This window comes from Mobula birostris, chromosome 5, assembly GCF_030028105.1.
Source record: "Mobula birostris isolate sMobBir1 chromosome 5, sMobBir1.hap1, whole genome shotgun sequence".
Classification (NCBI taxonomy): Eukaryota; Metazoa; Chordata; class Chondrichthyes; order Myliobatiformes; family Myliobatidae; genus Mobula; species Mobula birostris.
In genome coordinates, this window is record NC_092374.1 from 183,054,337 (window position 1) to 183,071,207 (window position 16,871).

General features: G+C 45.7%; 1 protein-coding gene across 5 annotated transcripts in view; it reads right to left on the bottom strand.

Moving 5' to 3' along the window:
* LOC140198108 (ras/Rap GTPase-activating protein SynGAP-like) overlaps positions 1-16,871 on the bottom strand; it is a 582,056-nt gene that overhangs the window by 169,810 nt on the left and 395,375 nt on the right. The window contains exon 1 of one of the 5 annotated variants that reach the window (XM_072259026.1): positions 9,853-9,897. The exons of 3 other annotated variants lie outside the window; for them this stretch is intronic. In XM_072259026.1, coding sequence (XP_072115127.1) covers positions 9,853-9,893 — 41 coding nt within the window. In that variant the 5' untranslated portion in view covers positions 9,894-9,897. Of the gene's footprint in view, positions 1-2,977; positions 3,158-9,852; positions 9,898-16,871 lie in introns of those variants that run through there. One more of the 5 variants, XM_072259027.1, reaches the window with a different exon arrangement.

The following is a 16,871-nucleotide window of genomic DNA, read 5'->3' on the forward strand; positions in this document are numbered from 1 at the left end:
AATTTATTCCACAGGCAGCTACGGAGGCCAAGTCAATAGATATATTTAAAGTGGAGTTTAATAGGTTCTTGATTAGTAAGGGTGACAAAGGTTATGGGAAAAGGCAGGACAAAGGATTGAGAGGGATAATAAATCAGCCCTGATCAGATAGCAGAGCAGACTCGATGGGCTGAATGCCCTAATTCTGCTCCTATGTCTTATGAGTTGTAAAAAGTCTTTGAAAGTGAGGCTGTAGGATGTAGAATCAGTTCAGAGTAGTGGTGACTGAAGTTATCCACACCAGTTCTGGAGCCTGATGGCTGCAGGGTAATAACTGTTCCTGAACCTGCAGTGGTGGGACCCAAGACTCCTGTACCTCCTGCCTGATGGTAGGGGCAAGAAGAGGGCATGGACTGCGTGGTGGGGCCAGATGTAATATATCCTCCACACAGTTCTGGTGATAAATTGGTTTATTATTGTTACATATACTGAGCTACAGTGAAAAACTTGTTTTACACGTAATGAAACGATCTGTATGGATGACATCAGTGCATCGAGGTAGTTTTGGGGAAATCAATAACAGAGTGTAGGATAAAGTGTTACAATTACAGATAAAGTGCAGTGCAGGCAGACAATAAGGTGCAAGACCATGACAAGCCAGACTGTGAGGACAAGAAGCCATCAAGTTCTCGAAGGGACTGTCCAATAGTCTTATTACAGCAGGGGTAGAAGCTACCCTTGAGCAGGGTAGTGCATGATTTCAGCCTTTTGTATCTTCTTCCCAACTGGGCAGAGGAGGGGTGGTGGGGTGGGTGGGGGGGGGAAGAGCAGAGAATGCCTAGGCTGGGTGGAGTCTATGATGATGTTGGCTGCTTTCCTGGTTAGATATGTTGTACTTTCCACACAATCCTATCAACATCACACAACACACACAAAATGCTGGTGAACGCAGCAGGCCAGGCAGCATCTATAGGAAGAGGTACAGTCGACGTTTCGGGCCGAGACCCTATCAACGTCACCAGCTCAGGTATGTCCATCAATATTGCTGCACTGAAACAAAAGCTCTATTGACAAGACATGACTGTGAAACTCAGTCCAGCCCCTCCCTCTGCCTGTGGCACCTCCTGCCCTATTACTCCACTGATCTGCTCCTGGGTACCCAATTTCCAAGCACTGCTTGGGGTGCATGCCCCCAAGATGTCAGTGTGGAAGTGACCCAGGCAACATAGGTAGGGTTAGTCTTCCTCTGCCCTTGTATAGGGGGAACTGCCTCTCAGCTGTACTTCTATACCTTGCTGAATGGAGAAACAGCCCTCCCACATTTACACACTCACCACTTAGGGAATCCAACCTCCATTGCATTTACACACTCAGTGATGGAGGTAAATCACTCTGACCACATTTACACTCGCACTGACCAGGGAACCCATTTCCACTTTTATACACTTACCCAGTGGGTAAAGTCATCTGGTTGCATTTACACACTCACACCAAGGGAACCTAGACACCACTGGGGAATCCACCTGGGCTGCATCTGCACACTCACCAGCATATTTACACACTTGTTGACTGGGGAACCCCTCTTCATTTACACACTCACCGGGAGGGGGGAACTCTCCCCCACTGCATTTGTAAACTGTCTGACCAAGGTGAGCCTCCCCAGTCTTTGACACAATCACTGACCAAGGGAGTCTCCCAACAAATTCTACACCCTTATAAAGCAAGGGACCCCCGCCATCCTACTATGGTTACACACCCAGTAAGAGAATCTCCCATCCTATTTACACACTCACTGACCAGGTAAACCCAATTATATTCACACACTCACCGACCTGGTGAATCCCCACATTTTTACACATTGAACAACTGGGGAAACCCTTGCCATGTTTACACTCTCACTGACCAAGTGAATCTCTGGCGTATTACACACTCACTGTGTGAGGGAACCCATGTTATTCTTACACACTTGTTGACTAGGTGATTTCCCACTGCATTTACACACTCACTGACTGGGACAACCCCTGCATATTTACACACTCGCTGGCGCAGAGAATCTTTAATGGTATTCATAAAGTATTTGAGGGTGGGGAGGGGCAGATAGAGAGTTGGTATGTGAAGTGTGAGGGGCAGGGATGAGGTGTGGGTAGGGAGGGAGGGATGGAGCAAGGAAGGCCAAAAATGGGCTGGGGAAGGCTGTGACGGGGAACAAAAGTAGCGTGTGGGGGGGGGGTGGAGAAAGTGAAAAGGCAAAGAGCAAGGTGAGGGAAGAGTTAGCGGGAGGGGAGGGGAGAGTGAGGGAAGACGAGAAAGGACAAAGCAGCAGAGAAGGAAGGCGAGAGTTCGGAGGAGAGAAGGGAGAAGTGACTGGAGAGCGAGGAGGAGCGAAAGGGGAAGTATCCAGGCGAGGGCAGGATGAGGGGAGGTAGAAGAGGGCAAGGTAGGCAGATAGGGAAGGGTCTGTGGAAGAAGCAAGAAGGAGAAATGCGGTGGGGCTGTGATCAAAGAGGTGGGGTTTAGAAGCGGGGAGGTGGGGCTACGATCCAGGAAGGCGGGGCTTATGCAGAGAGCAAAACCCCTCCATGGGGACCTCATCTGTCACATCACATCCCCAGACCCAGACCCCACCTCACCCAACCCACGCACGCAGCGGCGCCCGGCGAACAGCTGAAGACGACACCCACATACTCCACGCCGTGCCAGCACTCGGTACCGGGGCTGGGATCGAGACTCACCCCTATTACCGCCTCCCCTCATCAAACTTCACTTCCACGGAGTTAAATTAGGAAAGAAACCGTCCCCTGCAAAACACACACGCCGCCTGTTAAATGCGCCCACCTACCGCGACGGGCGGCACTTAGTTGGTTGCAGTGAAACAATAAATGAATGATTGCACACTGCAAACTAACCCAAACCCAATACTTTGACAGCGGTTTACCATTAAAAGCAGAGACGACAATTAAGCAGCCTTCAGTAATGAGTTGCAATCGATCGGACTCACCACGCTGTGTTCCTGTAGGGTTTATTCCTCGAGCAATGCAATTAGGAGTCCGGGGCCTCAGTTTTCCAGGAAATGGGAATTTTAGGATCATTTGCAGGACGCTCATTGGCCACTGCCCTTTCGCCTTCCCCACCCCGAGGTCCTGTCACTTTCCCGGTTACATTGTTACTCCGCTCTCTCCAGCTGTCCATCACCGCGCAGGCACCCCTGTGGTTGCCTGCCGCCCCCGCCAACTACCATTGGCTGCCGGCGGCTGTCAATCAGGGAGCTGGGACCAATCCGAAGCCAGTTACTTCGTTGATTGGCAGCGGGCGCACACCGCCCTCGCCGACGGCAATGCAACAAAACTTGTTTTACCGTATGTACACCCCCGATCGCCAGCGAGCATGTAGTCGGAATAATGACGGCAAACTGACGGAGATCGGTTTGAAGGGAACGTCGACGCTTAGCATGGGGTTGCTGGGCCGAAGGGTCTGCCTTGGTGTTGTATGTATCCAAATGAGGGAGGTATTTCTTTTTCTCTCTGCTAACTATCCCAAAAAATGAATAAATGCCAGAATTTATAACTCATCCCAAATTTCCTTTGGGTCAAAGATATGGCAGATGCCAGAAATTTCCTAGAACAATGCAAAATGCTGGAATGAAGAGTTTCTAAAACTGCAAAGAGTACAGAACATTTGCATTCAGCCCTTTGATTAACAGGATCATAGAAGCTCAGAAGGTCATGGGCCAAATGATAGGCATTTTGGTTGGCATGGCCAAGTTGGGCCAAGGGGGGCTAATCCTGTGCTGTGATTCTATGGCTGAACCCACCTTCCTGACATTTCTCAGTATCACTGTTTCCTTCCCAATCAGATGCTGACTCAACCTTAAATATACCACAACTCTGCCCCCACAGATCTGAATGGCAAGGAGTTTCCCTGACTCACAACCCTCTGGGAGAAGAAATTCGTCCTCCTCTCTGTCATGAGGGGCATCCTTTGATTTCCAGGCATAGAGCTGCACAGCACAGGAACCGGGCTGATGGCCCATAATAGTCGTGCCATGATACCAACTCAAACTGTACTTGCATGTACTGTACTTGTCCCTCCATTTTCCACCTGTTCATGGGTCTGTCAAAATGTCCTTTTAACTTTGCAATCATATCAGCCTCCAAGCACCAACACTATCTGTGTATAAAACAAGCCTCATAAATCCACTTTAAAATTTTCCTCTCTCACCTTTCGAAGTTATTGCCTCTAGTAATTAGCATTTCCACCCTGGGAAAACAGATTTATTGACTCCATAATTTTATAATGTCTTCTCTTATCTACTGATGCTCCAGCTAAAGCAATCCCATTTTGCTTAGATTTTCCTTGGAGACAACATGCTGGTGAATCTCTTCAGCACCCCCTCCAAAGCCTCCACATCTTTCCCTTGGGGCAGCGTAGTGGTTAGCACAACACTTTACAGTACCAGTGATCTGAGTTCAATTCCCACTGCTGTCTGTAAGGAGTTCCTCCTTGTGACCGTGTGGGCTTCTTCCGGGTGCTCTGGTTGGTAGTTCATAGGTCATTGCAAATTGTCCCGTGATTAGGCTAGGGTTAAATCCTGAATTGCTGGGCAGCTCAGCTCGAAGGGCCAGAAGAGCCTATTCCATGCTGTATCTCAATCAATAAAATAAATAAAATTGTAACGCAGCCTGCAGATTCCACGAGGGTCTTCATCTGAAGTGTCAACTGCTTATTTCTCTCCATAGATGCTGCCTGACCTGCTGAGTTCCTGCAGCATTTAGTATGTGTTGCTTGAGATTTCCAGTGTTCGCAGAACCCCTTGTGACTCTGCCTCTGGGCTTTGCCGTGACAGGAGGTATCCTCTGTGCAATGGTACATAAGAATATTTCAATAATATCGCTTCTCTATACTCTAGTTCCACCCAATCCCTCCACTACAGGGCTGCCAAAATTGTTTGCAGTACCCCAGATGTGGCCACTTTCACTAGTGCCCTGCATATTTTCAGAGACTTCCCTGCTGTTATACTCCAAAACCTCTTGAGAACAAAGGCCTGGATTCCATTAAGATTCCTCTGATCATTGCACATGTGTGCTAGATTACTGTGTTTCATGCACAAGGGTTCCCCCTCCCCCCCATTCCTTTTTGCTACAGTTTGCTGCAGACAGAGTCAAACAGTGTGGCAATAAGTCTGTGCTGACTGAAGTGATTTCCTAAGGTAGCTGTTTTTAAATGTACTTGGCCCACGTCCCTCTAAACCTCTCACATCCGTGTCTCAAGTCAGAATGTCTCAAACATTGTAGTTATACCTGCCTCTGCCACTTCCTCTGGCAGTTCATTTCACATACCCACTGCCCTCTGTGTGAAAAACTGGTTCCTCAGAGGCCCTTTAAATCCATCCCCTCTCACCTTAAACTTGTGTCCTCTGTTTTTAGATCCCCCTACTTTAGGAGGAAAATAAAAACCTGTGACTATCAAAACTTTTCACGCCCCTCATGATTTTATAAACATCTGTAAGATCACATTATCAGCCTCCTTCGCCCTGGGGAATCTATCCAGTCCCTCCTTGTCAAGTCATGTCAAGTTTATGTTTTTGCGCACAAGTACAGTGAGGTACAGGTACAATCAAGCCCTCCACTCCCGGTAACATCCTGGTAAGATTTCGTTTCTACTTTGTCCACTTTCCCGAATTGAGCACCTTCACGTCACCTCCAAACTGGTGACTAGTCGCCATATGCCAGCTAGTTCCATGCTCACCTACTCCACCAGGATTTCTCCGCAGACTGTTTTACTCCTCCTCACCATTCCACTTCCCAACTGTTATTTCGTAGTCTGCTGATTTGGCTACCATACTCTTCCTTCGCCTTAGGCATTAATTATTTATAAACTGCTGCTGTTCCTTTCAACACCCAACTGGCCTCAGATCGCCAGTCTGAAAATGACCACTTATCTCACTGACTGATCATCTCCCACCCTCTGTTATGATCTCCACACTGCCCTCCTCCATCTTCCTGTTACCCCTCCATTCCTGGATCCAGCTATCATGTGCCAGCTCAAGCCCCACCTCTTTACGCTGCATTCCCCTCCCCCCACAACACTGTCTTTTAATCCAGATGAATGGTCCTGACCCGAAACATCAGCTGCCCCTTTCCACAGATGCTACCTGACCTGCTGAGTGCCTCCAGCAATTGGCTTGTTGCTCCAGATTCCAGCATCTGCTGTCTCACATGTCATGACTGACTCTCAATCCAGGACAATACATTACCTTCAACCCAAGGGGTTCCTGTTGAGTCAGGCATATGGTCATACATTTTCTAGAAGCCCAGATATATCTACTAGTTCTCATCTATCTATTCTGGTTAAGACTTCACCATAAAAAAAACCTCAAACATATGTCAGAATCAACTTCCCCCTTCACGAAGCTCAGCAACCTCTCTGCTGAATTAAGATTAGGATTTTCCGAACGTGCTTTCATTACTTCCTCAATGATTCATTCTAACATTTCTACAACAATACAAGTCGGGCTAATTGGCCAGTAGTTACTCTCAGAATCCCTCCTATTTTGGATAAGGCGGTCTCCGTTGGCAGTTTGCCAGAGCTCTGGCACTTCTCCAGAAGCTAAGGGGCTTTGGAAGAACTCAGGACCTTGATCTGAAATGTTAACTCATTATTTTCTACAGATGGTGTCTGACTGAGTGAGTGGTTCCAGAGATTTTTGTATTTAAGTTAAATTAGTCTGCTTACTATTTGAACAGACTACCAGATGGAAGAATGCAGACTGTTCTAATGCAAATTCCTGTACCCAGGCGCTGTGCCCTCAGTACTGAGAGTGTGCTTCTGTATTTTTTTCTCCTTAGACGTAACTGAGTATCTGGGTACACACTCCATCTGGCACAAGTTTTGAGATGGTGGACTGAGTGTAAATTTGGTAACTGCCTGATATCACTCAGTGAATCTGGTGACTTTCTTCCAGGAGCCTCACTGTTGCCTCCCAATCCCTTCAGAGACACACCGGGAAGTGGCTGCACCATCCGCGCTGGGCAAAATAAAACAAACCTCGTCAATGAACCTTTGCTTCTGCTACTGGGCAGGAAGTACAGGAGCCTTAGGTCGCACGCCACCCAGTTCAGAAACAGTTATTACCTGATAACCATTAGGCTCCTGAACTGCCATGGATAATTTCACTCTCAACACTGAACTGATGCCACAATCTATAAACTGACTTTTAAGAGCACTACAACTCGTGATCTCAATATTATTCATTTATATCCTATTGGCACGATTTGTTTTCTTTTACACATTGAATGTTTGTCAGTCTTTCTTATGTATAGTTTTTTTCCAGAAGCACTGTTGTTATTTCTTCATTTTCCTGGAAATGCATGCAAAAAAATGAATCTCATGGTTGTATATGGTGACATACAATCACCGGCCACTTTATTAGGTACATGAGTGTACCTAATAAAACGGCTATAGGAGTGGAACCCAAGTGGTCTTCTGCTACCGGCCCATCCACTTCAAAGTTTGACATATTGTTTTTCCAGAAAGGCTGTTCTGCACACCACTGCTGTAATGTGTGATCATTCTCCTCTGACCTCTCTCATTAACAATGCCTATTCACCCATAGAACTAATGCTCACTGTACACCTTTTGTCCTACCATTCTCTGTAAACTCTACATACAGACCGTTGTTTGTGAAATTCCCAGGAGATCAGCAGTTTCTGAGATACTCAAATCGTCCTGTCTGGCATCAAAAATTATTCCATGGCCAATGTCACTTAGATCACATTTCTTCCCCATTCTGATGTTTTCTCTGAACAACAACTGATCCTTTTGACCATGTCTGCATGCTTTTGTGCATTGAGTTGCTGCCACATGATTGGCTGATAGATATTTGCATTAAGGTGCAGGTGTGCAGGTGTACCTAATATAGTGGCCACTGAGTGTGTACGTAGTTTGGATACAAATTTACATTAAACTTTGAGCTATCAGCTCCATCCCCTGTGTCACTGCAGGTCTGTGTTCACCTTCCCCTTTAAGAGTCATGCTGGGGCTGTTTACATTGGATCTGCCTTCAGATCCAGGAATCTGCCTGTGGACCGTGTTCCCACACAGCACAACAACACATCGGAAGTACTTGAGTCACCGCGTACACTGGGCTTAAAAGGGCTGCAGCTCTTTGTTCTCTGCATCTTATTCCAGTGACTGCTTGTGTATAAATGTATTCCAGATTTCAATACCCTGGGGTGCACTCCAGAATGCAGGAGGTTTCAGTTAATGAAAGGGTTGGATGTGGATGAGGGAGTGAGGGGCGGGGAAGGAAAAGGGCTGGTACAAGAATATGTGGGCAATGCAAATCTGGTACAGCAGGCTCAAAGGACAGAGTGGCTTCATGCTGGCCAATCTCAAGGAAGAATTCACCCTCCCTCTCACCACTTCCCTCATCCATATCCAACCCTGATGTTGATTCTCCTGTACTTGAGCTACCATTTACATTGGGATTACACAACATTTCAAGGGTAACTACAACATTTTGTCCCACTCTGCCCCTGCAGGCTATTGAGCCACAGAGTCACACATCATGGTGGGAGGATCTTCAGCCTATTGTGTCTGTTCTGACCCTCAACCACCCATTTACACTGCTCCCATTTTATTCCCCCCACATTCCCAATCAATGGATTCCACCTTTCATCTACCTGCTGGGGGTAACTGTCTGTAGCCGACTAACTTCGGGTGTGGGAGGAAACCAGAGCATCTGGGGAAACCCACGCGGTCACAGGGAGAATGTGCAAACTCCACACACAGACAGCAGCAGAGGTCGGCATCGAACTGGAGTGGCTGGGGTTGATGCCGACCTCCAAGGCTGTCTGTCCGTGCAATTTGTACAATCTGCATGTGACTGTGTGGGATGGTCCTGAAAGCTCCATAATTAGCAGGTGGAAGAGCAAAGTGGTGGATTTGGATCTGGAAGGTGCCGCAGAAGAGGTTATTCACACGATTTGCCCTTGTGCAGCTGTAATACTGAATGTGCACTGTTTACCTGTTACAATGAGTTGTGGGGACTAAAGAGGATCAGTGGCCCAGTGGATAGAGCAACTGCCTCACAGCCCCAGAGACCTGGGTTTGATCCCAATCTCCAGTGCTGAGTGAGTGTGAGTGTGAGTGTGAGTGTGAGTGTGTGTGTGTGTTGCTTGGGGGGGGGTGATGTTAATTTGCCCCCAGTGTGCAGTGTGAGGGGTAGAATCTGGGGTAAAGTCGGTGATAGAAATGTGGGTCGAACAGAAATCGCAAGAACATACACCAGTTCTAATTGAAAGGTCAGCAGTGGAAAGGGAAAGCAGCATCAACATCTCAGAGGATCTGTCCTGGTCCCACTACATTGTTGCAATCATTAAGGAGGCACACCAGTATCTATACTTAATTTGGAGTTTGAGGAGGAGATTTGCTGTGTCACCAAAGACTCTCGTGAACTTCTGAAGATTAGTGGTGGAGAGCATTCTGACAGGCTGCATCACAGCCTGATGTGGAGGCTCCAGTACGACAATCTGAAAAAGTTGTAGATTCAGCCAGCTCCATCACAGGCACAACCCTCTCCACCATCGTAGACACCTTCAAAAGGTGATGCCTCAAAAATGCAGCATCTAGCACTAATGTTCCCCACCATCTGGGATGTGCCCTCTTCTCACTTCTACCACCGGACAATGATACAAGAGACTAGGAGACCTAGAATCAAAGCTTGAAGAACAACTTCTTCCCCTTTACCTTCAGATTTCTGAGCAACTCACTTTACCTCTTTGGCCCTACTTTTTTTTTGTAACATAGTCATTTTTTTCGCACGCACTGCACTGCTGTCACAAAACATCAAATTTAAAGATGTACGTCAGAAACCTGATTCTGATGAGTGTCAATGTGTGGCTGAAGGTCGACATGGACTCCATAGGCTGAATGGTCCCATCTCTGTGGTCTGTGACTCTACCAGCTGATCCTTCTGCAGGGTGTGGCAACATGCTGCTGGTCTTGTGCTTCCAAGATGCCGTCCCCAGCTTTAAGCCACATCACCAGTCAATGGCCTGCAAAGTATTGTGAGACCCTCTCTTAGCACGGACTACTCCTGGTGTACACCAGTAGCAGCGGCCTCTCTCCCCCGCTGCCCCCACAAACTCCGTTCAGCCCTGTGGGACATTGCTGGCTGCAGATAACATTGCTGGCATGCTGGCTGGAACTGTCCAGGTCAGAGTTGGTGGGGCGTGGGTCTATGAAGTACCTGCGGGTTTTAACGAGTGCACAAGAAGAGAGGCTGCTTTAAACACAGTTTGGATGATGCATTGTGTAGCTAATGATCACACTCAGTAACAGTATTTAGCAGTTAATTACCATCTCTCCACCTCAGGGTTTAAACACAGAAGCCTCAGCAGCAACACCGTGACTGGACACCCTGAATTAAAGTGTTGTGGATTTGGCAGGCAGTCTGAATGAAACACACTACCTTGATAGCCAGCTCCCAATCAGACACCAGAGTACACCATTGTGTTGGGAACGGTAGGACTCAGGAATGAGAAAATTCAACAAGTGTCAAAGCTTTTGAATGACAGCATTTTGTTCATGAAAATAGATACGGTGGTTTAGGAAGGAAACAAAGATAACGAGGCATTGGTAACTCAGATAATCCCAGGAAAATTAAGGATAAAATGGGCTAACAGGTTCACCTCCACCCAATAAACTTGATGGGCCAAATGGCCTGTCTGCTCCCATGCCCTATGGTCTATGGTCATGAACAGCGACTGCCTCGAACTGCATCCCGTTCGCTGTGTAGTGTGGCACAGTGGCACTGCCTCACAGCCCCAGAGACCTGGTTCAATCCTGACCTCTGGCACTGCCTGTGTGGAGTCTGCACGTTCTCCCTGTGACCTCCCACACCTCAATGACATGGCCACTGTAAGCTGTTCCCAGTGTGTAGGGTGAGGGCTAGAATCTGGGGTAAAGTTGCTAATGGAAATGAGGGCTGAACAGAAATTGGGAAAACACACAACTGTCCTCATTGAGGGGTCGGTGGTGGAAAGGGTGAGCAGCTTCAAACTGTCAGCATCTCAGACGGTTTGCTCAGGGAGCTCTGGTTGACTCCCTGTGGAAATTGCCCCCGGTGCAGAGGGTATCTGGGAATATGTGGAGAATTGGTGAGAGGGAATTTGGGGAAAAGGGAATGACAAAAATGCTCAGAGACTCAATGGGCCAAATGAGTGCCTTGGAGAAACAATAACATAAATATAACGTAACAAATATCCTCCAAGAGGACCACAACTTTGCTGGGGTTTGTTTGCTTGCGTGCCTCAATGTCCCAGAGAGCTGTGTTGGCTAGAGTCAGGACTTTGTGCTTTGACTCTTGGTAGGGTCACCCATGCCAAGCAGGCCAAAGGGCAGAGGCCAGACTAAGAGAGGTCCACAGGTCCTCCGGGTTCAGATGTTCAGATGGTCAAAAAAATATTGTTACGGAAACAGCAATGAAGAATCCTTCTATGTCTGTGTGTGACTAAGGACCCTGAACCGCACTGGGGACACAATAAAGAAGGTGGCCAGGGACAGTCAGAGATGGAGGATCTTCATTGCTGTCCTTATCACGAGTGGCGTAATGGGCAGTCAGTGTAACAAATAAAACGCTGTATTGCACAGACGGAGACAATAGAAGCTGCAGATGATGGAACCAGGAGTCTTTACCAGTCTGCAGGGGGGTCCTCAGTGGTCGAGCAGCACCTGCGAGGCTGAGAGATGCTTGATGTTTTGGGTTGAGAGTGAGGAGGGGAAGCAGCTGCTATAAAGAGGTGAAGGAAGGAGTGAGGTAGGGGCTGGCAGGTGAATGGTGCAACTGAGTCAGGAGGAGTATGATGGGCAGATGGAGTCGTTGGAGTGGGGAGGGAGGGTGGAGATGGAAGACAGCGGCTGGTGGGCCAGGGACAGATGCTACTGCCATAAATCTCCGATAATCTGGCACCCTCTGACCTTTGGCAGATTTTCCATACTATTGCATGTTACTTCTCTTAGCATGCAAACGCGTTTGTATTTCTCCTTTTTAGGAAGTTGCACTGAAGTACAATTAATAAGTATACAGAGGCATACAAACGTTTGGTCAAAATTTCTGTTACTGTGAATAGTTAAGTGAGTAGAAGATGAACTAATCTTCAAAAGTCATAAAGTTAAAGATGAAACATTCCTTTCATCATTCTAAGCAAGATTAGTGTATTATTTTTGCTTTGTACAATTTTAGAGTGAAAAAAAGGAAAGGAGCACCATGCAAAAGTTTGGGCACCCCAAGAGATTTGAGCTCTCAGATAACTTTTACCAAGGTCTCAGACCTTAATTAGCTTGTTAAGGCTATGGCTTATTCACAATCATCATTAGGTAAAGGCCAGGTGATGCAAATTTCAAAGCTTTATAAATACCCTGTCTCCTCAAACATTGACCCAACAATCAGCAGCTATGGGCTCCTCTAAGCAGCTGCCTAGCACTCTGAAAATTAAAATAAATGATGTGCACAAAGCAGGAGAAGGCTATAAGAAGATAGCAAAGCGTTTTCAGGTAGCCGTTTCCTCAGTTCGTAATGTAATTAAGAAATAGCAGTTAACAGGAACAGAGGAGGTCAAGTTGAGGTCTGGAAGACCAAGAAAACTTTCCAAGAGAACTGCTCGTAGGATTGCTAGAAAGGCAAATCAAAACCCCCGTTTGACTGAAAAAGACCTTCAGGAAGATTTAGCAGACTCTGGAGTGGTGGTGCACTATTCTACTGTGCAGTGACACCTGCACAAATATGACCTTCATGGAAGAGTCATCAGAAGAAAACCTTTCCTGCGTCCTCACCACAAAATTCAACATCAGAAATTTGCAAAGGAACATCTAAACAAGCCTGATGCATTTTGGAAACAAGTCCTGTGGACTGATGAAGTTAAAATGGAACTTTTTGGCTGCAATGAGCAAAGGTATGTTTGGAGAAAAAAGGGTGCAGAATTTTATGAAAAGAACACCTCTCCAACTGTTAAACATTGGGGTGGATCGATCATGCTTTGGGCTTGTGTTGCAGCCAGTGGCACGGGGAATATTTCACTGGTAGAGGGAACAATGAATTCAGTTAAATACCAGCAAATTCCGGAAGCAAACATCACACCGTCTGTAAAAAAAAAAAGCCAAAGATGAAAAGAGGATGGCTTCTACAACAAGATAATGAATCTAAACACACCTCAAAATCCACAATGGACTAGCTCAAGAGGCGCAAGCTGAAGGTTTTGCCATAGCCCTCACAGTCCCCCGACCTAAACATCATCGAGAATCTGTGGATAGACCACAAAAGAGCAGTGCATGCAAGACGGCCCAAGAATCTCACAGAACTAGAAGCCTTTTGCAAGGAAGAATGGGTGAAAATCCCCCAAACAAGAATTGAAAGACTCCTAGCTGGCTACAAAAAGTGTTTACAAGCTGTGATACTTGCCAAAAGGGGGTGTTACTAAGTACCGACCACGCAGGGCACCCAAACTTTTGCTTTGGGCCCTTTTCCTTTTTCGTTATTTTGAAACTGTAAAAGATGCAAATACAAAAGTAATCTTGCTTAAAATATTAAAGAAATGTGTCATCTTTAACTTTATGCCTTTTGGAAATCAGTTCATCTTTTACTCGCATAGCTATTCACAGTAACAGAAATTTTGACCAGGGGTGCCCAAACTTTTCCATGCCACTGTATAATAGCTGTATTTTAACTGTAAAATTTCCAGTGAACCTTCTGGGTTTAAAAGGAGTGTGGATCATGGATCAGTGATGGATGCCGCCTTCTAAAGGCACTCTTTTGAAGATGTCCTCGACGGTAGGGAGATTTGTACCTGTGACGCAGTTCGGCAAGTCTACAACGCTCTATTGACCCTGGTCACTGGAGCCTCCATACCAGCTGGTAATGCAACTAGCTAGAACACTCTCCACCATTCCCCTAAGGAAGTATGCACGTCTTTGGTGGCATACCAAATATTCTCAGGCTCCTAATGAACTATAGCAACTGGCATGACGTCTTCCTGATTGTGTCAATGTCTTGGGGCCATCCTCTGTGATGTTAACGCCTATGAACAATGGGACAGCAGATGATCGGAGTTTTACTGCCCACTCTGTGTTGGGCACCACTACACAGGTATGCATTCCCAGCTTTGTTTATCTGAATGCAGCCACCCTTTGAGAAAACCAACAATGGAGACAGGGAGAAGTGATTATGATCCAACTGAGGTTATTCAGAAGTAGTTACAAAATGACCACAGGCATGTCAACACAGTGTGCACAGTGAATGTTTGGGAGAGATTAACAAACTGAAATTGTCACAGTGAGAGGTGCAGTGGAGCCCTGACAAGAAAGGATGGGTGATGGCAGAAGGGAGAGTGAACATTGCCCAAAAATAAATTGGGACAGAAAACTCTATTAGGAGTTATTTGTAGACCCATCAAAGAATGATTGCAGTTTTGGAAAATACAATCAGGAAATTATTGGTGGATGTAACGGTGGTGTAACAGGGCACCACATCACCAAACGCTTCTCTACAGATGTACTGTTGAAATAGTACTCACTGTTGCATCAGGGTCTGGTACAGCTATTCATGTGCACAAAAACGCAAGAGGCTCTAAAAGAGAAGTGAACTCCGGGTGCATCCCTCCCCACTATCTATAGTATCTAAAGGAGGAACTACTTTAAGAAGGCAACATGTATCATCTTGGATCACCACCATCCACCTTCCCACAGCTACTAGCGGCCAGGAAGTACAGACGCCTGTCGTCCCACACCACCAGATTCAAGAACAGTTACTTCCGTTCAACCATTCAGCTCTTGAACCAAACTTCACACCCATCATCACCAGCGCAGCACAGCAACGCAATGACCACTTTGACTACTTGCACTTCTTTTTCTTTGAAATGTAATTATCCCGTATAATCTTATATAATTTATGTTTAGTTTACATTTCCCTTGTGGGTGCTGCTTGTAATATGCAACGTGCCTTGTGAAGCTGCTGCAAGTGTACTTCTCGTTGCACTTGTGCATACACAAACTTGTGCAAATGACAATAAACTCGAGTTTGACTTTGATCGGGATGGACATATCTACCAACAGATTTCACAAACAAACTTTGTAATATTTAACATGAGGAGTAGGATCATAAAATACATTCAAAATAGTTTTTTAGATATTCCTATTGAGGAATGAGTAAGGAGAGAAGTTGATATTTAGCAGCATGATATACAATCTCTCAATATAATTATAGGATATATCACAATGGAGCTCCGGTTAATCGTAATAATGGAGAAAAGTGATTATATCACTGATATTGATATAAATATATATTGAGTATGAGAGCAATTCATTTAAATCAAATGGTATTCTAAATTAGAACAGAGCAACTGTATAGGTATATGATGCAAATTGGCTATGATCTAGAAATTAGCTTAAAATGAATTATGGCAGTGAAACAATTGCATTTAACAATATCATAGTTCACAATTATCCCTTCCCTTAGGGAATAAAAACTCCACAGGAAAAATGCTTTAATATGAGAAGTTAAATTTAGTGTCAAAGGAAAAAAATATAATGTAGTAAGCCTGAAAGCTAATAAGATTTTTGAATTCAGCAAAGAACAATGAAGGAAAAGAATATGAGATTAAATTAGCAAGGGACATGTAAATGAATTGTAAAATTTACTGAGGAGGTGCTAAAAAAAAATGGAAAAGTTACTGAGCATACACAACAGCTCCCCACAGTCAAATGCACGAGGGGAAGACAACAGTCTTAAACAAATGCTTTGCATCTGTTGTCACAATATTCTGAAAAGGGTCAGAAGCCACAGTTCAACTGAGACAGAAGATATTTTGCAGATGCTGGAAAGACACACACAAAACGCACAGGAAGGGGCAAGGGGGAATCTCAGCAGGTTAGGAGTCCTGAAGGAGGTTCTCATCCCAAAACGTTGACTGTTTATTCCCCTTCATAGATGACCACATACTGAGATTCCTTTTACTGTGGGCATATTCAGCAAATCTACAGAATAGTAACTATAAAAGGATCAATGAAAGATCAAGCCGAGCATTGAAGACAACAAACTGCAAATATAAATAAATAGCAATAAATAACAGAGAAATCAAATAACAAGATAAATAGTCCTTAAAGTGAGATCACTGGTTGTGGGAGCATCTCAATAGATGAGTGTGGTTATCCTCTTTTGCTCAACAGCCTGATGGTTAAGGGGGTGGTAACCTTTCTTGAACCTGGTGGTGCGAGTCCGGAAGCTCTTGTGCCTTCTACCTGATGACAGCAGTGAGAAAAGAACATGGCCTGGGTGGCGAGGATCGCTGCTTTCCTATGACAGTGTTTCATGTAGATGTGTTCAGTGGTTGGGAGGGCTTTACCCGTGACGTACTGGGCTGAATCCACTACCTTTTGTAGGATTTTCCATCTGAGGGCATTGGCGTTCCCACACCAGACGTTGCCTGACCTGCTGAGTTTCACTGTTGGGAATTTAAACAAATTAGTCTTGGTATAGAAGTTGTAACTGGGGAAAATTAAAGGGATTAAAGATCGCACGATCCTGATGGTTCCTCTCCCTCAGCTTCTGATGGTCATGGAGATAGTGGGTGGATAAGAAGACAAGAACATAGGAGGGAAGAGGCCCCATCATTCTCGGTCATGCCTCTTCATCTGGATTGTGTCCACCTGAAACATCGACTGTCCTGCTCCCCGCCCACCAGCAGATGCCTCTAGCATTCTATTCTGGCACTCTATTCCTCTAGCATTTGTTTTTCTTTGCCCCAAATTTCCAACATCTGTCATCTGTTGTGTCTACAAGAAAATAGGTTCAATGAGCAGGCCGCTTGGCACGCCAAGCTTGCCCTGTCACTCAATTC